Genomic DNA, 27796 nt, shown 5'->3' with positions numbered 1-27796 from the left:
ATGCCTGCGCATACTCGCCCAAAGTTTACGGCTATGTTTTTACACACACGCCGAATACCTTTCGGAGACACGAGTGTCTGTATACGTATACATCGACGTAGCCAAGCAGCGTATACGCACTCCCGTAGATATGCGTGCCTAGAGGGGTACGTCTACATCCATACATCTACACCTCGCCGGGCGTTGGTGTTGGTCAGTGCCATCTTCCGACTTTACCACTTGACTTGCATCTGGCGTAACAGCTGCGAAATGCAGCATTCTACAACAGAGACAGACTGTCGCAGGAGCTCCGATGGAGTCGCCAGTCTGTGGTATCCATGTGCAAGACTCGAAGACGTCATCCTGATTTGGAAAGTCCCCCCACTTCGACAGTCTGAAACTAAGTCAAAAAGTACGCACGGTGAGTACACCATGTGCCGTAACAGCGAACAGAAGGCACGCGCTATGCCGGCCGAGGTTGGGTTTACAGACAACGTCATCATGTCTTTGTACAGGGCATGGATACACAAACCTCTGTGTATTCTTCATGCACCTGGACAGACCTACGAGTCGCCACGGACAACAGGAAAAAAACTAACTGGGTACAAACAGCGCCATACACCTGGCTGTAGCTACCACCTTCTCACCATTTTATCTTGAGAGCCTGAGATAATGTGCGGCTCAAGAGACTGCATTTGGAGAGCCATCACCGTGCCCGAATGCCCGCTGAGGACGTAGATCTCGTGCTTTGTCCGCATGTCCCACACTCGGACCACCGCATCACGGCCTCCACTGCACAAGATATCTAGCTGTGGGTGCAGGGCGAGTGAATAGACGCCTGACAAAAATACATGACAGCGGATGTGCCCAGAGAGCTCGAAGACCAATGCCGCCAAGAGGAAACCTGATCCCCGCGGTCACGTAGACAAGGTGCGGGAGAAAGGGGGAGTCCAGGGATGAGTACCGAGATATAACTCACACGGAAGCCGACAAGCGAGGGAGGCTCACCAATCTGCAAACACTCTTTCAAAAGCATCCGTACACGCAAACGGCCTCCAGGTACCAAAACAGCCATTCCATTGGAGAGCTCCGCGAATAACGCTGGCTGACTGGCACGACTGCTCCACAGTCTAGATCTCTAAGTGGACCCGATGCTCCTACTCAATGTTCTGATTGTCGCACAGCTCCGCCAAGCAAGTGCGGGAGGCGCCTTCTTGACGAGTAACACACGCCGCGGGCATACCCGCGAAAACTTCTATGGTCACGCGTCGCCTACTGCTTGCGGGCTCCGGTCTGATTGCGCAGAATCAAGCTTTCAGACCGCGCACACATTCGGAGCACTGCTACACATGGTAGCAGCGCAGAGTAGCCCCTTGCCGCACCTCGCAAATAAAAGACTTGTTGCTAACCTGAGAGATGGCCATGGTAATCTCTCACGACCTTGTTCTGTTCGAGATCCCAGCACTTCACACGGTTGTCTTCCCCACAAGTGAACATGTACGGGTGTCGCGCTGAAATCTTGACATCTCGGATTGCAGACACGTGGCCTGAGGGAAGAAGAGAACACAACTGGACGCACTTTGGAAACAGAGAAAGAAAAGCCGAGTGTGTTGGCAGTACGCGTCTGTGAAGTCGACGCGAAAAAAAAAATGTGCGTGATAGCGTGCATCTCCATGCCCATCTGACCGGAGTACGACATCGTGCAGACGCACGCAGGTACCTTCACGACAACAGAGTAAAACCCCCGCACTGTGGTGAGACTTAACACCTCGTCTCGGTCGGCGAAAGAACATCCAAAAATCCGCGCGCCACGCAACCACATCGCAGCATTTATTCCCCACAACATGAACTGGAACTGCTCTCATAAGATGGAGCGAAAGCACAGCTAAATGCTAGCAAGACCGAGAGACTCCATGGCCTGCGCTCGGGCGTCACGTTACTTAGAGACGAAATACCTAGCAACCACGAGAACATTCCGCCACGAGGAGAAAGAAGACACTCGAACAAACCATGAGTCACATACCTGTCAGGGAAAGCTTCAAAGTTCCCGACGCCAAGTCCCAAATTTTGATCAGTCGATCGTTAGATCCTGCAAACGAACGGGAATCCCGACACCAGTGACTGTCAAACGTACCCATGCAGCGTAGGGTGGGCACACAGCTCTGCGCCCCCACGTAATCTCCGGAACTCTCCTCTGAGCTTCTCCTGAGGCAGCAAGGACACACGTACCCTCCGCTACGACGGAATAAAGTGAGCCTCCGTCAGGGTACACGTGGCACAGAACGGCTACCTGTATGCACGCGCATGAGTACGACTGCAAAGTCCCTTATGCTTATATGGAACAAGAAGTTGCGCAGCAGACAGAGTCCCTGTCCGGTGCAGATCGTCACGTATCTTCATCGCCTCACCAGTAGCAAACCAGTCATTTGTCGGATCCACAGCCAGGCAGGTGACCCAGCCGAGATGGCCCGAGATAACCCTGTGAAGCTTCCAGGGTGCATGCCAAGTCGGCCTCAACGCAGCGGGCAAGTTTTTCAACCTCAAATTGGCAAGTTCACCTCGACCTGTCCCAAGACTAGAGAGTACACCGCCACCGCCCACCGACTCTACACTTCCTCCTGTAACAGCCAGCGCCGCTCCGTTGAGCGGGGAGCCCTTGGATCTCCCCGCGGTGCCTTCATCCCGAAGCGCGAGTGTACGACCGGACGCCGGGTCGGTGTGAGACGTAGAGGAAGATGGCAGGTCGGCTCCTGAGGAGCAGGTTATGTGCGCCGACAGCTCAGCGACGAGATCGCCGACCGTCATGTCCGGAGCGGACACACTAACTGACTGGGGCTTTCGAACATTCGACGAAGAGGACTGGGCTGCCCCGGGAGACGATGAGGGGGGAAGAGCAAGTGGCAGACGCGCTCTTGGCTTACCTTCCGATGACTCCTGGCCTCCAAGGGTCGCGAAAGGAGGAGTCACCGACAGCGCTGGCGGAGAATCCGGGGGCACCTGCGATGCCGCTGCCGATGGAGGGACGAGAGGTGGAAAGAAGTACTCATCGCTGAGTTTCATTTTTATCTTTTCCTCGACTGCAGGAAGAAACGGCTGCGGCTTCAGTCCGACATTGTTGACAAACAAAGCATGTGTACGCTTCTGAGTCTGCTGTAGTAGGACTGAAAAGGTATGGAGAGGCGTATACGAATCTAGAAAAGAATGTGTGTGCGAAGCAGAAGAAGATGGCACCAGAGGATCTGGTTGTGCGCCGGCGGAGAGGGAGGCAGGCGGAGCTTCGGAGGTACCGTTGGTGGCAGTCATTGTGAAAATCCAATTATGCGTGCGGGCGGCGCAGAGCGGAACAAAATATATGGGACGTATGTGAGAAAGAAGTATGGCGGGAGCAGTGCAGGTCCCGCGCGAAGACAGAAAAAGGCCGGCCTCAGGCTATAAACGACACAGGAGCGCCCAGCCTCCGTCAAAGCAGACTGCCAGAATCCCAAAGGTCGCAGGGCAAGATAGGCAGGCCCTGACAACACACAGGAGGAAACGAGTCATTCACACACCCGCGGTAGTCCCAGTGAGAAACAGTGAAGTCCTGGGCCTCGAAGCCCAGGCTGTTCAGAACGGGGCTTTACCGGCAGTCACGAACCCTCTGCGACCGCCATGAGAACCTACGATCGAAAAGAAAGATGAAGAGGCGCCTTAGAAGGGATAACGCGCTCAGAGGTGACAGCGCAAACGTGTTGGGATGTCCACGAAACTCTACGTGGCCCAGGCACCTTGGCTAGACTGTGAACGCGGAACGACAGCTTTCGCCAGCGGAAGAGAGTAGGAATGCAAACAGCGGAAGCTGGGCCTTCGTGTCCCGAGTGACCAATGAAGGTAATGTACAGCAGACAGTTAATACCACGGATGGTAAGGAAACACCAGTCGACTGGGAACGACGCGGAAGATTCAGAAGAAAGTCCCAGTGCATGCATGCGACAAACGTAGCCCGGTCAGTCGCATAAAGGACGGAGAAACCGACTCGCGCCCTCGAGGGCGGGAGTCAGTTCAACTCCCGGCTGGGGAGCATGGGGTAGTCCCCACGACGGCCGCTGCGTCCTTGTCATTGCTTGTGTGTTTTTTTCTTGTGTGTCGTCGCTTGAAGCTTGTGGTAAGTCAGCGGGAGGGAGGTAGACTGGACGGTAGGAGTTTAGAGGCACTACGTAGAACTTGTCGTCGAGGGACAGATTCTTTCCATTTGTGGGGAACTTGAGTCATGGGGGGACGGACCGTCCCTTTGCTACCACAGAGCAGCGAGGCAACAAAAGGAAGTCGTTTTCTTTTTCTGCGACTGTCCGAGGAACTATCTGGTTTAACTCTGTCACGAGAGCGCCTCAGGCGCTGTTGAACGTTATGACCAGCTGCCCGCGAAGTACCCTTTGGCACGAGGCGACGCACTGTGGTTTCGCTGCTGTCGTCTTGGTATAGATTCTTCGTGCGTCATCTCGAGATATCACTCGGGTAGTGCTGGAGGTGATATCACTACGAGGTCGGCCTTCTCAGCGCTTCTCCGCAGGCCAGCCTCGCGGCAAGGAAAGCGCAGGATGGCAAACCCATTGCTGGCGGGTGGTCGCGAGTCACGATATTGCATAGAACGGTACCATCCAGTCCGATCGCTGCTTCAGATAAGCGTCTATTGTTTAATGTGGCATGTGCAGACGCTCGGACAGCAGCAATAGCCTATTCGGGATTGTCATTAAGACCCACGTGCTTCATTCCTCCTGTCTGCGCTGTCGTCTTTCAGGTTAAACTGATTGCCAGGCACTTGTGCACTGACAGTCTCCACAGCTTCCCCCCGCAGTCTCCTCTCGCGCTTCGCTTCTCTTCGACCGCGTTTGTTTCACCGTGCACTTGGACAGCAGCCCGTGACGGCGCTCCGGTTGTTCTATTCTGTTCTTTTTCGTCTTGCAAAAATGGCTGGACCCAAGGGAAAGTCCGAGAAGCGCAAGACGTACTTCTCGCGTCTCTTCGCGCTGCTCGAGAAGTACCCCCGGCTACTCGTAGTCGAGGCAGACCATGTAGGCAGCAAACAGATGGCGGATATCCGTCTGGCTCTCCGTGGAAAAGCTGTGGTGCTTATGGGAAAGAACACTATGATTCGCACAGCCCTGAAGCAGAAAATGACGGAGATGCCACAGCTGGAGAAGCTTCTCCCTCTGGTGCGCCTGAACATTGGATTCGTCTTCTGCATTTCTGACCCGGCGGAAGTCCGGTCAATCATTCAAGCCCACAAAGTGCCCGCACCTGCGCGCCAGGGGGTGTTCGCTCCTGTCGATGTATTCATCCCCGCTGGGCCAACCGGCATGGATCCGGGTAGCACGTCCTTCTTCCAGGCTTTGGGTATTGCCACGAAAATCGTCAAGGGTCAGATTGAAATTCAGAATGAAGTCCATCTTATAAAGGAGGGCGAAAAGGTGTCTGCGAGTGCGGCCACGCTTCTTCAGAAACTTGGCATCAAGCCCTTCGAATACGGACTGGCCATTCAGCATGTGTATGATGATGGTGAGTCGAAGGCAAGTTCCCAGGAATGGTCACATTCTGTTAGTTTTGGAGTTCCTGTGTCACCATTTCCGGTTCCCTCCATAGCTGCATTACCCTGAACTACACCTGCAGTACGTCCTCGGGCAAACACAAAAAGAAGCTTAGAATTTAGGTTCTCACACTGGGGACCGTGGGGGTTGTGCTCCGTCCTTCTGGGCTGAACAGAGCTTGCACGTCGTGCCTGGATTGTAGTAGAGATGTGCGGACAGGGTGTTTCGCATCATCTTTTTCGGTCTCGCCCGGCCAAGACGGCTGCCTCGATGGGGTCGCGTGGCGTGGCGCTCTTGTAGCGTCTCAGAGCACCTCACGCTCGGTGTGCCAGAAAGTTCTGTTTGTAGAGCAATGTACTGTGGTAGGTAGGCACGGTTCTTTTTGGTGTGGTAAGTCCCAATCTGCCGACGAAGCGGGAGCTAGGGGTTCTAGATACACTCGTACCAATAGGCGTGCCGACGCGACACAGGTTAGACTCATTCGGGAAAGTGCGGAACAATGTGATATCTCATTCTCAGGCTCGGTGTACGCGGCCGCGGTGCTTGACATAACCGATGAAGTAATTCTACAGAAGTTTTCCGATTCAGCGAGGAACGTGGCTGCGATGTCTCGTGCAATTGGTATCCCGACGGCGGCTTCGGCTCCTCATTGCATACTGGAAGGATTCAAGTACTGCGCAGCGATGGTGCTGGATTCGGACTTCGTCTTCCCCCAGATGAAAATGTTGAAGGAGATGCTCGAGAACCCCGAGGCTTTCGCGGCTGCAGCCGCCCCCGCAGCTGGTGCGGCCGCTGCTGGCGCAAAGACCGAGGCGAAGAAGGAGGAGGAGCCCGAGGAGGAAGAAGAGGACGATATGGGATTTTCTCTCTTCGACTAATGGGCAGCAGGAGAGCTTGGGGCTAACGGCTGCACAACTCCAGAGGAGTGTTGGAGCAAGGAACGACCGAACAAAGATTTATTCGAGTGTCTTTTTTGTGGGAACTCGCTTTGGCTTGTGTGCGAAGCGACCAAGGTGGAATTCGCTAGTCGTTTACTTTTCGATGTTTCCTTGTGTGTCTTCCACGGGTGATGTGTGATCTGCGGGAAGCGCGTGCCTGGTTGCGTGATCGTCACTCCCGGTACCCCATCGGCGTCAGGTGGGCTCTTGAGCTCAAGAGAGCCACACGGTTGCATTGGTTCCGCGAGGGGAAGAGTTTCGGGTACGCTGGGCCCCAGACTGAACGATGCGGTCCGAGTGCAGAGACAAAGAAAGGACAAACGCTGCTTGAGAACTGTCTACGCGTGCTTTCTGCACGCATGTAGGAGCTCGGTATCGAAGACGTGAAGAAACTCCCTGGCTCGTAGGGGAATGTGCCTCATTGAGCCCCTTTTTTTCTGAGCAGGACAGCAGGGTCGTAGTCTTGGATTCTGATAGTATATACAGAATCCGTCATGAGCTATAGTTTTTGACAAGCACTATCGAAGAGATGCGACGTGCTTAGAGGAGTAAAAGATGTCGCGTGGAGTTTGCACGTTCTGAGGCGAAGGGGTCCTGCTGTCCAGGCGCGCTCCGAGACATACTGCGGATCTGATTGGATGGTGCATGGGGGCCTTGCATTATTCAGACGCAGCCTAAACAGGTCAGTACCCAGTTGCTGGGGGCGGCTTCAGCTCGTTCGCTGAAGACAGTGAGACACCTCCCAGCAACAGCTCTGGGGAGTAAAAGTTTTGCTGCAACGGCCAACGTAGTGACTGGCGACCGCCTGCTCAACTCACGGCGACAGTTGCGACTGTTTTCTGGGCGGCTGGCGTCGAGTTGCAGAGTACACCAGGACCTCAGGGCACGGACACTCGGTGAGTGACCCGGACTTTTTCTGCACCCCGAACAGTGGAGTGGGTCCCTAGGTGATATGCCTGGACCTGCTCTGAGTAGACACGCTGACGCAACAGCAGCCGGAATTGTGCGTCCCCGCAACAGCACTGACGAGACCCCGTGCCCGGCGCATGCGGCTTCCTCGGTGTTGTCTCTTACTGGGGTACCCCGCAGGTTGTTTGAGCAGGAAGTGTGACAACAAAAGCCAGTCCTCTCCTGCGAGGTGTTTTTGTGGACCGGCATTCGTACTGACGACGTAGGACCGTCTCCAGAAAGACGCGTTCAGCTTCTCACTCGGTCCGTTACTTGATTGTTGATTTAGTCCGCCACGTGTTCTTGTAAGTCTGCCGTCTACTAAGACATCGTGCGAGACTTTTTCGTTCCTGACCGATTGACGACAATATGGTCCCGGCAATGCGGCTCTTCAGAATTGCCGGACACGATGTCTTGTGCCCGTATGAGCCCAAAACACGTGTAGCAGATATTGTTAGCACTTACGCCGGACAGTTCTACTTATCGTTTCCGTCTCACGAGACTGGGAGCACGGGGCGATTCGCGCAGAAACAGCCTTTCGTGCCAATGCTTGGGTCCACGAAGCGGTATGCACCGTACTGAAAAAGCACAGCAGGGCAGATAGAGCGGGTGAGCGGGAAAGCAGCGGCGGTGGTTCAGCCTCTGTCTACATCTCTAAAAGCGAGGGATTCTCTGGAGAATTCCACCTGTAACACGAAAAGCTGCCTGAAATCGTCCCCGGAGTGCAGGTTCAGCAGTTCCTTAGAGGAACGTGTAGAGTTCACACGGGTCTGCTGCCACGTGGTCTGAGGGTTTTTAGACTTAGTTCTCCCTCTGAAGGCACAGTATTAGCGCCATTGTCCAACTGATCTCAGGCGGAGCGAGAAGAAAGCAAGCTGACGCTGTCGAATTGACGTCTGCTCCATTCTACTTCATTATGCCTAGTCTCCGAGACGGGCAGCTTGGGCTGCTATCTTCGTCTTTTGCTTCCTCTGACTGCAGAAACTGTCACTACTTTTGGGTGGAACTAACAACCCAGTACACCGGGAGACAGCAGCCAACCTGGGTGCTTTGCAATTCTTCCACTGAAGCAGGGAGTACAGCGATACTCTCGGCAGCGAAGTCTCGGTGGAATACATGGCAGACTGGTGCTAGCTCAACACACTCCGCGTACTACACGGGGCATGTGGCATCTGCTCGAATGATTACTTCCTCGATCTTCGTGCTCCTGTCCTGGAACACAAAGACGGTCCGCGTAGCCGCATGGGACAGTCTCGCTTCTTCGTTTTGTTCTGGCCCAAACACTGATGAATGGCGATGTATGCACGGAGTGCCTACCTGACTGCATTGCATACGGCGAATGTAACTCCTGGTGCGACGGAGTTGCGTGTCAAGGAGCGCCGACACTCTTGACTTTGCTTTCGCCCATTGGAGGCTTCGGTCCTCGGCATGATGAGGCGGTCTCCGCACGGATATACTTCTGACCAAAGGTTCTATCTCTATGGAGATGGGGTGATTCTTCCCGTGTTGTGACGGCCCTGTCTCTTCTTCCAGCGGGGTAAGGCCCTGTTTGTTTGTTTGGCTTTCTTGGCTGTGCCCATGAGAGTATTTCTCGCTCCGGTGTGAAGTAAGCTCGGTCTCTAATCCCTGGTCTCCCTCGCCGGATAGAAGGCCACGAATAGTGAAGCATGACTGGGAGACTTCCGTATTAGGATACCTGTTTACGAATAGAGTTCTACACAAACTGGCCTCCTTGGGCGGACTAGTCTGTGTGGCTATTTGTCGCTTGACGGACTGACACGCGGACGAAAAAGTACACAGTAAGACGTAGCTGGCTACACATGCAGGAGTTGGACATGCATTTTCTGCGGAGTTTGTTTGTTCCAGGGTTACTCCTGCTCTTCGGTCAGTACTTTCAGCTGCGACGGCGCGTGTGCACGGCTGCCCTCTACCACATCTGACTCCTTCGCTTCTATCCGCAGCTCGAAAAGACCGAGGCTCCTATTACGCTCAAGCAGCTGGGCGACGGTTCTATAGACGCAGCCGTGCCGCAGTCCCCGGAGAGGGTTAGCATGCAAGTGCGCGGATTCACGGTCAGTCTGCTTCAGTACAGTTCCAGGAAAAAAGGAGCTGAGAGCGTCGTATACCGTGCTCTGGTTGTCTCTTCTCTCTCCACCATACGCGACCCTCTCCCGCTTCCGGTTAAACCGTACAGATAATTGACAAGGAAGGTGAACGTGTAGCTTTCGGGCAATCCAGTAGTGCCCAGGAATGATCAAGTGGACGAAGCTGTTAAGCTGGTGATGACTTGCTCTTTTCCTCAGTACGGCTGGGACGATACGACTAACTCTGCCCGCCGGTACACCTCGAGTCGCCACACTCGCAGTTGCTCTTGTCGACGGATACACTACCACCGCCATTATGCCGTGCGCCGGCGGACTCAACTCCGGAACGGTCGTTAAAATTCACAACTCCTTTTGTCCTGATAGTCAAGCTGCGCCTGCGCCGACTGAGGAGTCGGACCGGACCCCAACGAGGCTTGCTGAGGTGCCTTAGGACAGCCTTCTCAAGAATTAGGTCTTTCAGGGTCCTCTCCTCGTTACGAAGAGAAGGATCCAAAGTGCCGCTTCGAGAGCCGTGTGCGTGCCATCTTTTCTTTGACTGAAATACAGCTTCAGCATAGGAAACAGTCAGCTTTCCTTTATCCAGCTCACCATGTCCTCGCGCGTTCACCGTACCTGCTTCGGCCACCGTGCTGCTTCCGCTGGCGCAACAATTGCAAGTCGTCGTCTCTCGCTGGAGACCCTTAGCTGTACGTTCCTCGGCAGAGATATGGCTACCAAATTTCTCGAGCGGTGTCTCCAGATGTTGGAATCTCTTAATAGGAGACAGGCTCGACGGAAGCTCGTGCGGTGTCCCTTTCACATCCCACGGAGACCCGCATTCAGTGGGTTTCTTTCCGTCTGGCTCCGTCCATTGTTTGCTTGGTGCATATCCTTGGCTCTTCGACTTCACCAAGTGCCCTTCCGTGACCGTGGAACAGTCTAAATTCACCTTGTCGGCTTGAAGGTCCTGGTTTTTTTCTCCGCGATTCTCTCTCCCTTGTAGGCTGCTTTTCAAGTGGTTGCAGTTCCTGCACTCCAGAAACTTCTCGTCTAGAGCAAGGCTCTCAAGAGTGTTCTCATTTGAACGCAATCTGGAAGCCGGAACGTGCTGAACAGGCGAGAAAGACGGGGGAACGGCTGTGACCTCGGAACAGCAGGCACAGGCCGGCGAGGCAAACGAAAGAGCTGCTCGTGTTCTTTCCTCTTCCAACAGCTGGGACGGCTTCTCGGGTGCAGAATCCTGGCCGAGAGACATTGCGCAAGGGCAGCTATACAGTGCATTGCTGCTGCGTGCGGCTCTGAAGCCCGCGGCTTCATTTTCTCCAGTTCGTTTTTTGTCCGGATGACCTTGACAAGTCCCGCGAGCGAGTTCCTCGTAAAGGAGAGCCTTTTCCGAGGGAGCTGAAAGACATGGTAGACCACCACAACTTTCCGGGACTGCTTTCGTCTCCGAATGCAACCGACTTATTTTGTCTTTCACCATTTCGCTTGTCTGTTCTTTCTCCCCGTACTCTTCGGCCCGTTGTGCAGAATTCCCAAGTGCAGCCATTGCTGTAGAAGAAAGGCAGAGTTCTGCATCAGGTTCCTCACATCCAGGCTTGGATCCCCATCGGTACTGTGGTCTTAACGGTTTGCCGAGTTCGCGTAGCTCGTGGCAGCTGGAGCGAAGGCCACCCGTGGTTTTTGCGCCCCCGGACGAAACAAGGTTTGACACGACATCTGAGCGTGCTGCGCTTTCAAGCCCCGGGCAACAACTATCGCCTATGGTGTTTCTACGACCCGGGCCCGCATCACCCAGCGACTGTCCCTCTATCCCCTCTTTAGACTGGCCTCCTAACAGCCGCGGCAGAGGGAGACTGCCATGGAGATGGTTCTCGTCAGTCCTGGTCCCTGAAGTCACCCCAGGGTTTTCGCCATGATTGAGGGGCTGCTTCTCTGTCTTAGCTGCGTGCCACCTCTTCTGCATCTCTCCAACTGGACCGAGACAGTCATTTCCTTCACACAGACCCAAATAACAGGAAGACAGCCTTTCGTTTTCTCCTGCAGTTTTGTTGACGGACGGTGAGGAGACCGACACTCTCAGCATACAGCGGGGTTTCCCCATCTTGAATTTGTCGGCATTGGTTTGCTCGCCTCCTTCGTCTTCTTTTCTTCTTTCCGCTTTGCGATCACCTGTGAGATATTCCCAGTTGCTCTCGGATATCAGAACTGCCTCCGCGGACTTTGAGTATCCGCGTCTTGCTTCCGAGGGGGGGAGCGGCGGGACCGTGTTCCTCTCTTTCACTGTCTCAGGAGAAAGAAAGCGCGAGGTCTGCCGAGGATCGGAAGGCGAATGAGCATTCTCCAGTCCACCAGCCTTTCTCCTCTCGTCGCTTGATTTACAACCCGTACGAGCACTGGATGAGTCACCGCTCTTGGAGGAGGGAGAGGGCGATGACAGCAAGGAATCGTTTTCGCCTCCTCTACAAAGGCACGTTTCCCCCCGCACCGGAGCGTCGAAGGCGCCTGTACTAAGCTGGAGAGGGAGGCAAGAGTGACAAGGGGAGTAGAGAGGATAGAAAGGACCAGCAGTGTCGTGACAACAAGCACCTGGGGAAGACGGGCTTGAAGGAGAGGAACCGGGCCTTGATGGTGAAGAGCACCACCGGTGAGATAATGGAGATTTCCTCGGGGTACATCCACCCCTACTCTGTCTTGCGGATACGTGCTCCGAAAAGCCAGCATGCTTGGCTGTCAGAACCTTTCCTCGATGTCGAAGGATGTCACCAGCGACACGTTCTGGTTCCTCTCTTCTCTCCGACTGGCTCTCCTCGCCGCACTCGCAGGACGACAAAGGGTCACGAGAAAAGACTGCGTTCCGATTTCGGGGTGCTAGAGCGCGCTCATCAGTGATTCCACCACTGCACACGGAGGCTCTCCTGCCTCTCTCGGTTGCATTACGGATCGTCTCAAGAGAAGAAGAGGAAACAGGAGAGGTCAGTGTTGATGAGCGTCGGTAGATTCCAGGTCCTCCCTCGCGTTCTTCCACGGGTGCCGTCCCGTGACACTGGGAGCGAGAAGAGACAAAACAAGGAACGAAAAGATCATTGGTCTCGTCTCGCGTACGAAACTCTGGGGTGTAATCGTACCCTCCCCCAAGAGGAAAGCCGGCATGAGGTTCATTTTCGATTGTATATCCCAAGCGCCTCGGCCGCGAGAAAGAGAGCGAGGATGCGGCCGCGCGTGCATGCTCAAGTTCTCCCTCAAGAGACTCAAGAGCGGCGTTTGTCGTTGATATCCACTCCGCCATGGAGACTGGAGCAGACGTACTTCTGTCGCTCAATAGGGCGTCTTCAAGTTGAGCAAGCTCCTGTAGGGCTGGGATCAAATCGCACAATCGAGAGACAAGCTGAGGGAGGCAGCATGCAGGGTCAAGACGCTCAAGTAACAAAAATGAACACAGTGGAGACAATCTTTCTTATACTGCGCGCGAAAGAGCTTCGTTTCGCACCGCAGCGCAGTCAGCCGTCTGAGAGAAAGGAGAGAAAAAAAGCTAACGAAGCAGCACGAACCAACGTTGTTCCGACGAAAAGAAGAGGGGAGAAAGATACGCGATGCCAAAGAGGTAGAGACAGAGAGGAGGGTTTGGAGTGGAGAGTGTGGTTACGTTAAGAACTGCTGTCTCCATCTTGCTATGGGCAGTTGTGACTACACATAAACAGATGAGAACAACAGTACCTATAACGCCTTAACTACTGTGGGCCACTCGAAAGAAGTTTCTATATTCCTCCACACCGCATTCCATGGATCATGGGGTCGTTTCCCGTAGCATATTCGGGATCTGCAAGGCAAGGCCCCGAATGAATGGAGTAGAAAACGACCGATCGACAGAAAGCGGAGGATAGGGACAACAGGATTGCTGCCTAACCTGGAATGAGGTGAAGAGGTTGTTGTTTCTCCACTTCCCACCCCTGGAATTTCCTAGCGCAAACAAGTTCCATGAAGACTCGAGCAGCATTCCAATCTCTTCGGAAGCTTAGTCCTTCTCCTAAGCATGCTACAAATGCCGACTCTCTGTAGCAACAAGGAAACTCTCGGGAGCGTGCACGTACACGCATGAGGACCTGTAGGTGGTCTAAGTTATACCTGTGGACATGTGCCTCTCCGTCGGGATATTGTGGGATCTTAGCATTTCAGGTGGACGTGCACAACCATACGCACAGCTGACAACACTTTGAGGTACGTAAACAGGCGGAGCAGACAGCGAGCCAGGCACACGCACATATACACAGATATAGATATGCATGTACATATAGGCTAATCAATACATATACATACGCACGGCCAGTATCTCCCCGCATGAGAGGTGAAACGACTTGATCAGTGTCTTTTGAAAGCACCTCGGTGAAATAGAATGTCTGCACAGATGCAGGCGTTTCACATCAGTAGACAGGTTCTTTTTTGATTCGTACCTATACGCACAACACAGTACCTGAAGACAGGACATGATCGTCACCGGAAAACACCGATAGTCTGTGTGGTTGAATAGAATGCAACAGCTCAACTCCTATGTCTGCGCAGGCACGCATCCCTTCACTTAGCCGACTAGTATCTTCTGCAGGAAACAAGATGAGATCACGACGGCACATGTCACCTTCATCTCCGCAGCGCCTGTTTCTCAACAGCCACCTTCATGTGGTGCCTGTGTGTATGTATGTCTCCAGCGTGTGTCCCTCATGTGATGGGCATGTACATGTGTACGCGGTCAAAATGATTATGAAGTCGAGGACAACCGAAGAACTCATTTGTATGGAACAAGAGCATGCGGACGAAAGCATCGATGTAACAAGTTTGAACTGTGCGGACCTTGAGAGTTGTTCCTTCAAGAGCATGAGGTGCCTATACAGTCCAATAGTCTCTTGGACACCTTCAGCTAGCAGTTGTCGCATTTCTGTTTCTTGTCCCCTCTTTCTCTTCTCCTTTCTCCTCAAGCATTCCTCCTCTTCGAAATCTTCTCTTTCCTTGATTTCCCACTCCTTTTCTCGGTCTCTCCTTACACCAGTAAAGGAAGGACACAGGCACCGTACTCCTTCTGTTAAGCTATCGGTTTGCTTTTTTGTCACCTCTTTTTCTTTAAAATCGTCTCGTTGTTCCACACTGTCTCTCTCGATAATAGAAGCGTAAAGAGAATCAGCGGGTGGCATTTCTCCTATCTGATGTCTTCCCGACACTCTTGCTCCCATTTTGCCCTCTCCGGATTCTGTTGCCTGTTCTTCTGTATTACCCACATAGCAACTTGCTACCGAGTGAAGCATGTGTACACTCATTTCAAGAAGTTCCATAACAAGATTTGAGTAAAAGTCTGCACAGCTCGCAAACCTCCCTCTCCATGAAACATACGCGCCTGTCAATAAGTTTGGTCTTTCTCTTTCTCTTATTCTTCCCTCTTCCTCTTCTTCCTCCTCACTCACACAGCTACTAGAACTACTGCTACTAATGCTTCTACATGCTTTCATTGTCCTACCAGCGCCTGTTTTGCTCCCTCTCACTTCCGCATTTCCTTTTGGCCCTCCACAGAGGTCACTCTCCCTCGTTCTCATTGCATCATCATTTCTACTGTCTTCCTTTTCCTTTTCGTTCAAATTTCCTCTTGGGTGGTCGAAGCCAGCCTTCTTCTCAGACTTATTGCCTGTGGAAAATGTCTCCTCAGGTGTACAGACATCACGGACCTCCCCCATGCCACCTTTCGAGTCATGAAGGCATGCCTCTCCACTTCCGTGTATCATATGGCTTCGTACGTTCGTCCGGCTCTCAGCTGGGCTTGAAGGACGGCTATAGGAAGCTTTCTCACTCTCGCCGTTTACTTGCTCTGGAGTTTCGGTGATGAGCGCAACAACAGTAGACAGTCGTGTGCTCTTCATTTTCTTGCCAAGCTCCTCCATAGTCCCGGCTCTTCCAATGCGGTCTTCTTTTCCCACCTCCGCACTCGGATTTGTCGTGTCTTTCTCCAACTCTTTCTCGCAGCGAGCCAAAGATGACCGGGCAGTATCTGAAGAGGAGGGCGAAGAAGAGCCAGACATAGCAGGTTTGCCTGGGAAAAGTCGATGCAGAGAGGAAGAACAGGTGCTTTTTTTGTTGAGCGTTTCGCCATCAGACAACGATAACTCTGTTCCTTGATGAAGAGGATTCAAATAGTAACGGAAGGAACTTTCTTGTTGAGAAGTGCCAGGAGTACAGGTCGCCCCAGAGAAAGACGAAGCTGGAGAAGAAGAACAACAAAATGAAGAAGGAGATGATTCTGAAGAAACAGATGAAGAAGAAAAGGAAGATGAACGTGGAGACCAGGATAGAGGGTGCGGATTCCGGAAAATCCTAGCAGTACCTGACGGAGCGGAGAGTCGACGATCTTTCCTGTGCTCTCGAGGAGCAGCTGAGAATGCAGCAGCTAAGCATGTGGTTGCATGTCGTCTTTCAGGCAGGTCTTGCTGTGCTTCGTGTAGGAGGTCAAGCGCCTCAAGAACTGGGCAAACAGACAGGCATCGGCAGTACCCGTGTGACGGAAGACACCAGCCTACGTGCATACATTTCGCGTGTGAAGACATCTGCGATGTCGAGGCGGAGACTGAGGTTGGTACGGCTCCGTCGACTGAAGTAGGAACACGTATCGACTACACAAGAATGACAGGTTTTGACGCAAAAGACAACAGTGCTTGATCATCATTACGGAGACTTGTTTCTCGTGTTCTCGATACTTCAACTGTGTCCGGCTGTCTCTACGTACTCGTCCCTTCATTATGCATGTGCGGTAGACACAGTTCGGCTCATCTCTCATGCTCAGAGTTGGGGCTCTAGCTACAGACTCTCTGCTTACGAACCTGTGTTCCTTCGCAGCGGCGATAAAGCAGTGCAGACACCATCACCGATGTGGTAGGAAGAAACGGTTGAAGCCCTACGTTTTCAGAAGATATATATACAGATATACGTGCACAAATAGATAGGTTGCTGTACTATGTATATCATCCAGATGAGAAAGGCGAACATAACCTCGCTCCATGTGTCTACAGTGCTCCCTCCCCCTGCCCGCGCGGTTTCTGACAACATGACGTCTATCCCTAGGGAAAGGCCTACATGTCTCAGCAAGGTGCCGGCTTCGAAAGCTCTCTTTCTCCTCCGGCGTTGTTCCTGCTCCTCCAACGTCGAGACCCACGTTCGAACTCGAAAACTCTGAAAAGGCGCCTCCGTGTCTAAGTTCCTCCGCGGCTTGTGCACAGTGCCCTAGCTGCAAGGTGCGTATAGCCGCAGCTAACGCGCTGTCCGTCGCCTCTTCACGTTCACGTAAGAGCTTGAAGCTCTCTGTAGAATTCTCTGTCACATTCCTTAGTGACCGGAGTGAGCGAGTGAAAGAAAGCAAGACAGAAACGAAAGACCCAGTGTATTTGAATATTATGATGGTGCAGTGCTCTTCCAGACAATCACATCAACCATGTACACCTAAGTATATGTGGCAGTTGCCTCCCACATATACTTAGGTGTACATGGCACGCACTTGCTTATTGGTGTCCATGATGAATTTATTGCAGGAACGAAGGGTTTTATCTTCATCACACCTAGCTTTTTTGGATGCTCCCTCAATCAGAAGAAAGGTTAACTTGGAGAGAAGCGAAGGGAAGCGCGACTGTTGCTGGACGCCTCGAGAAAGAGGGACCGTCCCACCTTAGGATTCAACACGCATGGAGTGCGTATACATACAAAGGCACAGAGGAGGCTTGCGTACTGATGTAAACATAGCGAGCTTTTCTAATGGATAAAAATCACCACGGCGGCGGCGCTGAACTGGGTGTGGCATGCGCTCGCTCCAGTAGATCACCCAGGCGTTCCGGACAGTTGTACCATGTCTTCACGGTACCCGAGTATTCTTTTTCTCTTGCCATATACCATAGGCTCGGCAGCGTGCAGCCACTCAACCGCGTCTTCTTCTTTTCATGTACTCGTCATATAAACAAATGCTGAGTGTGTTGAGTGCTTTACCATCCCGGTGTCTTCTTCTCAACAAGACGCGCCTCGACTACGTAAGGCATATGACGTAGGCGATCCTTGGGAAGCGGCTACACAGCTTCTGTGGCCACGGATAGCAATCCGTCTACTATGAGTCGCGAGGCCTACAGCATGCCATTTGCATTTGCCGCGGAGAATCCCTAGGAAACCCCCAACAGAAAAAAAAACCTAATGGCCATCCGATCTCCTGCGCTGGATCTATGCGCAATATTGAAGAAGCATACCTACATGTACGCTTACACTTTCGATGAACAGCTCGTTGCGATTGTTCAGATGGAGGGCACCGTTAAGCAAAAAATTTACTCTCGCTTTGCAATTTTGTCTACATTAGACTGCACTGCGGTGTGTGCGAGCTACATTTGCCTCTCCATGCATGTTTTGACTACGACTGTTGATCATATCAAACCCGCACTGGGACCATGTGAAGCTCGTACCTCTTCTGATCTGGTCTCCCTAATGCGACCTCATCTACGAACGGATACGACTACTCCAGGAGTCAGTATACAAAATTCGCCTGTAGGCGGTGAAATGGTCGGTACACGGGAGGGAGAGCGTCTTTCACGCGTCTTGCCTTTTGTACGTACCTGCATACTGCTGTCCGTTCCAACTGCAGTTGATGCACTAAGGCCTGAAGAGCTCCAACTGCCTCTCTCCTTCCCTCTCTTGCCCACTGACAGCCTCCTCCGCGATGGCCTTGTTGTCCTCTTACTCCTTCGAGTTCTGTTTCCCTCCCCCGTGACTTTGTGTGACTACCAATTCTCTTCAGCTTCGACTCTTCCTTTCCCTTTTTTTCTCTCTCCGTGTGCTCGTACATCCCAGTCAGCGGCTTCCAAACGTCGCACCACCCGAGTCCTCCACACTTCGAAGAGCGAGGAGACATAGAGGAGCGTTGCAGATAGAAAACGTCGGAGGGAGATGACGCTGCGCTGAGAGACATAACAAAGAGATGACGGGAGAGGCGTATCTCAAAGAAAAAAGGAGTGATACGCACCCACACACTTGGCTGAAAGCAGATATAAAAGAGACATACAAGGGGAAAGGAGTGAGAACACTGAAGCGAAATAGCCTAGTGGACACGTCATTGAACACAACCTATGTTTGCCATCTAGGATGCATGGTTTCTTACAACCACCGATAGCACTGAACGGCCTGTCTATAGATTGGCTGCAGTGGACCTTCGCGGTCCACTGCAGCCAATCTATAGCTCGTTTCTGATTGGAAAAAACAGACACCGCAGTATCCCCGTACCCGGCAAGACGTAAACAAGAAGTTGGAGCATCATTACCTGGTAGAGCCGCAGAAAGCCGAATGCCGTCGCGGGGGCAAACCGGATCTCTGCGTGACTAGACCAACAGCTGTGAAAGAAAAGAACACGAAAAACCAGAAGTGCCAGCATGAAAGGGGAGAGAGGAAAGCAGCAAGAGCTCCGCCCCTTCATACCAGAAGGCCAGTGATAGTGCGGGGATGCCATCGGAGGCACCCCTGCTGCCTTCCGTTCGCGCCATAAAATAGATCGTTATAGCCATCTTCACTGCACTCTCAATGAGACACGGACATGAAAGTTCCAGTTCAGTGGAATCTACGCAGCAAGCCTTGTTGTTTACTATGGCCCGAAGATCCACTGCAACCGAAAGAGAGAAACCGGAAGTGCGCGCTGTGTTACTTCCCGGAACGCTTGAGAACGGGCGGCTGCCCCCTTCATGCTCGGTGTGAGTTAGCGGAGAAGATTGTATGGGGCGGCAAACAACGCACACCATCTAGACCAGCAGGTCTAGATGGTGAGGTAGGCCTGCGCATACATGCCTTATTGCATGCCAAACACATACGTGCATTCGAGCGTGGACTCCGTGATCGCCTACATACACGTGGCAGCCACACATACACACGTGTCCACGGAGAGTTTGCTAGATATGACCGTGCTGATGAACATGCCATCCGAAGAAGAAACTCAGAGAACTTACAGCTCCACTCCTTATGAGTGACCAACACTCCTGAGTCAAATCCGCGATCAAAGAGATTCTTTATATGAGCCTGACCCGTTTTCGCCGGCACGCGAGCTGCTTCTCTACACAAAGTCGAGGAGTCTTTGTCTTCTCCTGAACGAGACGATCGTGATGCTGCCTTCGGCCCTTCAATTTCCGTTCGATACCTTTCTCTCCTTTGCTCTTCAGAACAATGAAGTCTCTTCTTGCCCTCTTGCTGCTCCTGTTCTCGCCCAGTCGGAGGCGGAGAGGTATCAGTCTCTCCTTTGTTTAGAGATCCCGGTACCCTGAGTGTCTGTTCTGTAGCCTCATCTGCATGCAGTTCTTTACTGCCGTGTATATGACCATTCTTCCGTTCTCTTTGCTCTCCTTCCGCATCCGGACAGAGTAGATCCAACTGGCCTCTCCCGCTCTTCGCGCTATCTGTCTCTTCTTGTACTCCAGTGACACATATGTCAGACTTGTCTATCAGAGAAGCAGAGCTCCGTTCTTCATGGAGTGCTGCCTTTACTTCGTATATGAGTTGTGGTCCAGGCGTCTCTTGATACTCCGGAGTATCCGGCTGAGTGACTCTCTCAACCGTATCTCCGTCGCTCCTTTTGTGACAATGACGTAGAATCTCGCCTTCAGCATTCCTTCTCCAAAGCCTCTTTTCCAGGGAACAGTGCTCGAAAGCGCTTACATCATCAGCAAAGGCCTCGCCTTCTTTGTCTTGTGCGCTTTGTTCATTCACTGTGCAGTTTGAAAGATTCTCTGACACACCAGGAAGAAGCTCGGTGTTTCTAGACCGAGAATCCTCTCCTGAAAAAGTGACTGACAGGCTCGGGCACAGGTCAACAGGAAGGCGGAGAGAAAAAGATCCATCCCCTTTGTTTCCCTGTAATGTTGATGCATGGCCATTCACAGAGGAACAACTTCGTTCTGCTGCTGCACTTTCCAACTTTCCAGAGGGTCTTCTCTCGCCATCTGTGAGTGGAGAACCACCTGCTGAGGGGGAGCAGCTAGAGATGTCTTTAACATCCCTCTCGTCGCTAGAAGATCCCCGTAGACAAACTCTGCTCTTCTCCTCGCTCCCCATGGGCCACTGTCTCTCCTCCTGTGATGAAGGAGGGGAAGGAGAAGGAAAAGACGCAGACCGACGAGAAAGATAAGGGATAGATGGGTCAGGAGTGGAGTGACAAGGAGGCGGAATTGTTTTTTCATTCTCCTTATTCCATATGGACAACGCAGGCAGGACAATAGTATCTTCTTCTAGATCTCTACTCAAGACATCCCCCACGGATTGAGCGACTGCATCTTTGTGCTTCACTGAAACAAAAGATTCTGTGACTTTAGGTGTCTCCCCTGTACACCAGCGAGAACTTTCTTCTCGTGCTGGTTGGGGTTTTCTTTCCAAAACTTGAGACGAGCTTCCTGAGGAAGCCGGGGACGGAGAAGCACAGAGCGTCGTAGCTTCGGAGCTTGGACACAGGGAAGCCATAGGCAAAGAGTGTCCTTTCTGAAGTGAGGAAGACGAGAGAGAGACTGATGATGAAGAAGAGCTACACGAGGAAGAGATGCAAGGTTGAGAGGCTGATGGGTGAGGAGGATATCCCAGAACAGAAGACATATAGGCAGGAGCATATGTGAAGGACGATAGCGGAGCTGGTGAGGAAAGAACAGTACAGGAAGGCGTACAAGACGGCAAAGAGCGAAAAGTGGGTGTAGAGGAAGACACACCGGAAGTATCGCTACTACAGGCGGAGGAAGAAGAACAGGCAGGCGTCAAAGGAGACATTGCAGGGCAGATAGCGGAGGACAACAGGCAGCAGGCTGTCCGGGGGGAAGAAGGTGAACTCCCGTGCCTCTCAAGAAAGGAAGAAGGGAGAGTGATGGAGGTACAGGCAGAAACGGAGGGACACGTAACGTGAGGACAACTAGGAGTAGTACACGCCGAAAGGAACTGCGTACGCGAAGGAAATTCAGGTATTCTGGCTTGAGATGATGGTGAAGAAGACGGAGCAGAAGACAGCGATAGAATTAGACGGAGTGATCTAGAGATAGTGGATCGGGAGGAGCCAGACTGGTGATGGTAGGCGGGCGTGCTTGCCTGCATTTCCAAGCCTCCTCCTGTGCGTGCAGATGATTTAGTGAGCTTATGGCCGTCCTGCTGCTTCTGTGGCAGAAGTTCAGAAGAGCAAGAAGATGAAGCCGGAAAGGCAGATGAAGGTCGGACCGAGACATCTTGGATCCCCCCGTCGTAAGTGACTACCGCAGGTGACCCCGAAATTGAAGGACCTTGGCATGAGGAATCACCTGGAAAGGGAGACGGCTCTGAGGAAGCGGAACATCTGACCAAAAGAGGAGACGTCGAAGAAGGATGCGAAGCGGGGGATACAGGCGAAAGAATAGGGGGACAAGTAATCAATGAACCCTTTTTTCCTTGAAGTTGGTCCTCTTGTCCCTCGATATCATCTACTTCTCCGCTTGTCTTTTGCTTTGTAGGGACAAGCCTGTCTGAGTCCTCGCCTCTTCCCTGCTTCGCTGGCCCCTTACCCGGAGGTACGCAATCCTTCAACTTCCCTGCTGTTTTGATTGTAGGGAGCGAGCAACACTCTTCTTCCTGCTCAAGACGACAGTCAGGCTCATCCTCGCCACATCCCCTTATCAGAGCGCTGAAGCCCTGGAGGTGCTCCTTAGGTGTTTCGCATACACGGTCGATACCAGCGTCGTTTCTGATAGTGTCAGAACACGTCAAGGAACTGTTCTTTCGTATAGGTCTTTGCTGGGGCAAGTAAGTCTCTCCCCGAACCTTTCCGACTTCAGCTCCTCTCTCTGCTTGTTTGTCATGGTGGACTTCCTGGAAAACCTCCCTTCTCCAGCTTCCCACCTTTTTCGCCCTGTTCACTGCATGAGTAGAGGAGCTTCCTTGTGCTACTTGAAATGTGCACACGGAAGGAAATTCTTCAGGCAACTTGTGTGGGATGAGAGTTTCTCCTTGCATGTTATCTTGCTGATGCATTTCGAAGGAGTCGCGGTCTTCTGTCTTTTCATACTCCTTAACAGTGATCTGCAAGGAAGGCCGTTCTTCAGATGACATTCTTAAACTCTCTCCTGCCTCTCCTGTCGATCCTGTTCTCTCTTCGTGTGATGTATTCATCCTGTGCGGCATGCCCATATCTTCCCCACTGCGTGATTCCTCTTTCTCCCTTTCTCGTTGTCGTACTGTCCGCGCTTCGTCACTCCCGTCTCTATACTCCAGTACACCTTCCTGTTCTTTAGGGCTCTGCAGCTCTCGGGAAGATGAATCAACTGCCTCCGTAGCGCTAGCCGGAAAGAGAGGATCTGGGTGCACGGATTCAGTAAAGACAGAGGAGGAAAATGAAGAATGAAGAGACTCTTCTGATTTCTCCTTTTCTGCATGCATCGACAGTAGTGTATCCCCGCCCGGAGAAATGTCAGAATAGAGACAACGAGGAGGAAGCAACTTGGAGGCATTATTATCTTCTACGATGGCTTCTGGTGATAAAGGCGGAGCAGCCCGGTCTGCGAAAAACCGCTGTGGCGATGCTGAGGGCTCCTTAGGCTCTTCACGTGATGCAGATAGCAAGGATAGATTTTGAGCCGCTCCATCCTTCCCTTTTATCCGCGTCATGAAACACCCGTCCGTTGTAGCGACACCTCGTCCACTCTGTGGTCTCAAAGAAAAAAGCTGTGCAGGAGGAGAAGGAGATGGGAGGTTACGTGGTGAGAGAACCGACATGTTCCGATCATCCTTTTGTGGAATCGACAGTTGTCTTCCCAGACCGTCGCAGCTCTTCAAAGCCTGTGTCTGAGGAGGGTTCTTGTCACCTTCCTTTTCTTGGGAGAAGGAGTAGAGCGAAGAAGGAAGTGAAGAAGGCGGGTGCGCCTCCTCATTCTCTGGATTATTCCCAGGAAACCGTCGTGCTAGGGGAAACTCAGGCTTGCCTGGCAATGCCACAGCTTCGTCCTGGACAGATGTAGACTGATCGGGAGAAGAGGGAAGGGGCGAGAGGGAGGAGTGAGCGCGCGGATGTAAACTCACTGTAAGGGGTGTTTCTCCTGAGTCCGAGAAGGAGTCACTAGCTGGACATTCACTGGTGCTGCCGGTTTGTCCTCCTGTACAGATGGACACGACTGATGTAGAGTCTGTTTCACCATGCATCAGCAGCATCATGGCTCTCCTCGTAGTGCCTCCGGTGTATGTACAGCAGGTTGTCGTCCCTGCTGTTGTCGACGCAGCCTCGGACTTGCCGTCTTTATCTTCGCTGTCTTCACTCTTCTGAAACCCGGTTTCGGCTTCAGCAAATTCTTGCGACGCAAAAGAAGCCTCTTCTTCCTCACTCTGGAAAAGCTCCCCTTTCTTTCCCGTCATCTGGGACGAAAGGAAATCATCTCTTTCTGCCTGCTTCGGCACTCCGACTGGAGAAAAAGAGACATTCCCCGTGACCCGTGTAACTTTGGCGGATTCTCGAATGCCCATCAGTCCAGTGGGAGTGCGTCCATAGAGTGGAGACGACGATGCATACCGCGCGCGCGCGCCAGAGGGGGAGGAACACGGTGGACGCGTAGAAGCAGGAAGGTCAGAGGGAAGAGTCAAGGAGATGTTGCTCTCACCGGATGCCTTCGGATGAGTCTCGGCTGCTTCACACACTCCGGCAGACGCTGAAGAGACCAGCGTTTCTTTCCTGTTCCCGAGAGCAATAAAAAGAGAAGGCGGCATTGACGATAGCTCACCTTTTTCACCCCCCGGCGTATGTACCCCAGGCGGAGATAGGATGATACGGTGAACTTGCCCATCAGCGGGTGAAGCCTCAACCAACACTTCCCCGTTCTCCCCTCCTACCTTCGCCGAAACAGTTTCCATGCAGAAGGGGCAATCCTCTCTCTTTTCCACGTCAGTAGCCACTGAATCAGGTTTCGTGTGCCTTCTATCATTCACATGACAGCTTCTGATGACTCTATCACCGTCCTTCGGCGAAACAGTATGAGCGCATCGATCCACTTCCGAGTGGTCCCTTTTTTCCGCTTGATCTCCAAGTCTCTTTTGGTCCCCTTCCGCTATTTTCGAGTTATCTTGTTCAGTCGTGTCCAGTGTTGCCCTTTGACTTTCCTTCGCCTCTGGCGGGTAGTCTTGATCACCCAGAGGCTGCATTCCTTCCCTCTTTATTTCCGTCTGTTCTTCTCCACCAGGGCTCTCTCTCTTTTCCCGGTCTCTTCCCTGGCAGGCATTTATTCCTATTACTCCTTGCCGTGACACTGGTGCCTTTGCGCGTGCTTCCGCTTCAGCAACCAGCCGACTCTCAGAAGAAAGATCTCCTGAAAGAAACGGCCGTTGTCCAGAACACACGTCGACCAGTGGATGTCTTTTCATCGGAAAACTTCCCTCTCCTTTGCGTTCTACAGGCGTGTTGCGCGCATGGCTTTTCTTAGTCACCGTAAAGTCTGAGTGAGTTCGTTTCCTCGTATAAGTCTCGTCTTGTACGGGACCAGCACCCTTTCTCTCGTCTATTCTCTCGCCTGAGCTCCTCCTCTCTGCCTTGTAAGGTAGTGTTTTTGAGAATTTCTCTTCCGTCACGAAGACTGAACCCTCCTTGAGACTCGAAGAAAAAGAGTCTCTCTGTGAGGCGTTTGAACCGTCCCCTGAGGCCAGGGCTTCCATTGTGCGGATCCATCTCTCGTATCTGCGGTACATTTCAGAGCGAAGGAGAACCTCAAGCTGCTAGATCAGACCAACTGCACACTCTGGTCACGTGAAATACTCAAAGAGTCGCCTTCATTCCGTTACAGCACCTGTGCAGCCGCCCTCTGATGTGAATGGCAGGCCGAATGTCTTCTCTATCTAAGAAAAGCACCTGTCCTAACGAAGACCGAGAGGAGTGTTTGCTTCTCTGAAAACGGTCTCAATATATGTGCGTGCTATGTGCCTAAGCAAACGTGGCGCTGCTTCCACGACCGCTCTGAGTTGAGCTGTCACTGTCGGCCTGCGTCGTTACACGAGAGGAACAAGGGCAGGAACGTCAAATGAATCCCCCTCTGAAACGGAGACGGCCGGCTCCATGTGTTTCTCTACAACACCAAAAATACCCCTACCAGACGCACACGACAATCTAGTTTTGAGCACACCTCCACCGTCAAGAAAAGAACCAAGGGTGAGTCTATCTGCATGAACACCAACAGAAAAGGGGAACTTGTCTAGAAAATATCCTCAAGAGCAAACTACTGCGCTCAGCTGAAGGTGGCAGCCTCAATGTGTTGTGGTGGATTTATCATGGCTGTGTTGTGTCTCTCTTCGTACCGTCTTGTACCACTGTATCCTCGACTGTAGCTACGGCCCTATGTGCATACGTATACCTACACGGAGTCACTCCCACGTATAACAAGCGGGGGTCTTGAGAGCAAGGGCTGCTAGAAAGATACAATCTCCAGCCATGGACTTACTTAACCAATCCTTCCGGAGTCTTTTCAGTGAGCTGGTATAGGCGATCAAGCTGAGTCGAGGAGAGCATCGGAAAGTATAGATGAAGGACCGTACGGAAGTGTTGTCTGTCGCAGTGAGGAAACAGAAGAATAAAATAGAGACGACTTGGATGCAAGCTGGAGAGAAGATGCTGTTTTCTGAGGCTATCTAATGCTTGGGAGTGCAGGTGCGTTGACACACTCCCGGTGTGTCTAGGGAGTATGAAGAGAAACGGCCCCTCAAAGAGAGTGTAAGGACGGAAAGAAATACATGGCGATGACAGAGGAGATGACAGCTCGTTCTTTTTCATAAGTAGGGAGTGCCTCACAGCAGCCGCCATGTATAGTGACAAAGATATTGTGGAAAGGATGACATCTGTCGAGATGAAAGAAAGGAAGAGAACGCGATGGTGGTTCCCTGGAGAAACAAGCCACTTTGGGCAGTGGCTACACTGGATGTCTTGTTCCATTTGATCTCCTAATTATCAGCCTTCCTAGCCTCAAAGAGGAGAGGAGAAATTCCCTCGGAAAACGCTTCCCCATCTGCGCTGTTTACTATCGTGCCTGGTGTACCATTTCCTCCTCCCGCTGTTGTTTCCTTCAGGTCACTCGTATCGAGACGTATGTCTATTGCGAGGAAGAAGCTACGAGTGAGGAGAGACGCGGGAAAAACACAGGTTTGAAAAACATTAGTCAGGAACAGTCTTTGACTGGAGTCAAGTGCTCCAAGGGAAGCAAAATGTGGCTAGGAAGAATTAAACTCGGGCCCGGAGGCCGCGGATAGTCTTGAACTAACAACTGTTTCTTTCTCGTTGACTGGAAAGGCGACTTCAAGTAGATAGACAGATGCAATTAGATAGGGGTACCTCCCTGTCTTTCTCTTGAAGAGAGCCAGGACCATATAGTTCCGTGCACTCAAGAAGACGTTTGTCTCATAAGTTACCCCATGAAACAGACTTGTCCCCGTGCATAAGCTATGAGGAAAACAAGGCATTTTCAAAATGTCCAGTCAGCCTACCTCGAAATGCTTTTCACACTGTGACTATCAAACTGGATGAAGGCACTGAGGAGAGGTAGGTTGAGTTTCCGAGAGAGAGCTGCATGTTTGAGTGTCGTTGTAACTCCTGAGAAAGAATGTTTCTTTTCGCCGTCGTGTCGTTGTTCTCTCCCCTTTCCTCCTGTCGTCCTGTCATTAGTACTCCCACGTTTACATGCAGAAGAGCGTCTACGGGAATTTGTTTGGCCCACGGTAGATGATGATGAAGAAGCACTAAGAGCGTCTGCTGAACAAGCAAGAACCTCTAGTGCCCAGTGAAGTGTATCTTCGTACGTTTTATAGAAGCCGGCATTGCTCACAACAGCAATGAGGGAATCTACACATGGAGAAGTTGAAGCCCTAGACAAATTCTCCTCTCGGCTATGGCGTGAGGAGGCTGCTGCTGAAGGGGAGAAAGCAGGACCGGGACCATGAGTCGTACAGACTGAAGACGCGCGATGACGGATAGAAGGAGAACAACATGAGGAAGACGTCGGGAGAAGGTGACGACGTGGGACAGAGAAATGTGACGGCCCAGGTGAAGACGTCAAAGAAAATGAAGAGGAGCCCTGTGTCTGTAGAAGATGATCCAAAAGAATTTGCAATTCTAAATTGCTCAGACACGCGTCGAGAAGTTCAGAGAACGCTCGTAGCCACTCCAAGCTCAGCACGTGCCCTGAGAAGGCAAGGTACCAGACAGCCTCGAGACGGAAGAGGTTAATTCAGAGAGTAAGACATGTTTCCTGGAGAGGCGACAGCCAGATGGTGAAAGAAT

At 52.2% G+C, this 27796-nt stretch overlaps 3 protein-coding genes across 3 annotated transcripts; 1 reads left to right on the top strand and 2 right to left on the bottom strand.

Annotated features, from left to right (window-relative positions):
* Nucleotides 1-718: 718 nt before the first annotated feature.
* CSUI_005248 (WD domain, G-beta repeat-containing protein) lies at nucleotides 719-3887 on the bottom strand. The gene is made up of 4 exons (XM_068065425.1): nucleotides 2388-3887; nucleotides 2003-2068; nucleotides 1384-1526; nucleotides 719-817 (listed from the first exon to the last, which is right to left on the bottom strand). The coding sequence occupies exons 1-3, from the start codon at nucleotides 3280-3282 to the stop codon at nucleotides 1384-1386; spliced, it is 1104 nt and encodes a 367-aa protein (XP_067922603.1). The 5' UTR covers nucleotides 3283-3887; the 3' UTR covers nucleotides 719-817.
* Nucleotides 3888-4131: 244 nt separating this feature from the next.
* Nucleotides 4132-6660, top strand: CSUI_005247 (60s acidic ribosomal protein p0). The gene is made up of 2 exons (XM_068065424.1): nucleotides 4132-5511; nucleotides 6060-6660. The coding sequence occupies exons 1-2, from the start codon at nucleotides 4923-4925 to the stop codon at nucleotides 6416-6418; spliced, it is 948 nt and encodes a 315-aa protein (XP_067922602.1). The 5' UTR covers nucleotides 4132-4922; the 3' UTR covers nucleotides 6419-6660.
* Nucleotides 6661-8591: 1931 nt separating this feature from the next.
* CSUI_005246 (uncharacterized protein) lies at nucleotides 8592-27688 on the bottom strand (the record flags this gene model as incomplete). The annotated part of the gene is made up of 9 exons (XM_068065423.1): nucleotides 27004-27688; nucleotides 25968-26072; nucleotides 19506-25210; nucleotides 18830-19249; nucleotides 18129-18470; nucleotides 16618-16865; nucleotides 14356-16009; nucleotides 13418-13563; nucleotides 8592-12867 (listed from the first exon to the last, which is right to left on the bottom strand). Coding segments are annotated over exons 2-3 (5772 nt in total), but the record flags the coding sequence as incomplete, so codon positions are not given.
* Nucleotides 27689-27796: the final 108 nt, after the last annotated feature.

The sequence above is a fragment of the Cystoisospora suis genome, assembly GCF_002600585.1.
Source record: "Cystoisospora suis strain Wien I chromosome Unknown contig_2536, whole genome shotgun sequence".
Classification (NCBI taxonomy): domain Eukaryota; phylum Apicomplexa; class Conoidasida; order Eucoccidiorida; family Sarcocystidae; genus Cystoisospora; species Cystoisospora suis.
The sequence above is the reverse complement of the archived record's forward strand: the minus strand, read 5'-3'. Positions and strand labels throughout refer to the sequence as shown.

Excerpts from the sequence above, each read along its gene's own strand:
- CSUI_005247 (XM_068065424.1), top strand. The coding sequence starts at position 4,923 with ATGGCTGGACCCAAGGGAAAGTCCGAGAAGCGCAAGACGTACTTCTCG. Across the intron at positions 5,512-6,059 it reads TCAGCATGTGTATGATGATG|GCTCGGTGTACGCGGCCGCG; the intron begins GTGAGTCGAAGG and ends TCTCATTCTCAG.
- CSUI_005248 (XM_068065425.1), bottom strand. The coding sequence starts at position 3,282 with ATGACTGCCACCAACGGTACCTCCGAAGCTCCGCCTGCCTCCCTCTCC. Across the intron at positions 2,069-2,387 it reads AAATGACTGGTTTGCTACTG|GATCTAACGATCGACTGATC; the intron begins GTGAGGCGATGA and ends GTTCGTTTGCAG. Across the intron at positions 1,527-2,002 it reads TTTGAAGCTTTCCCTGACAG|GCCACGTGTCTGCAATCCGA; the intron begins GTATGTGACTCA and ends TTCTTCCCTCAG.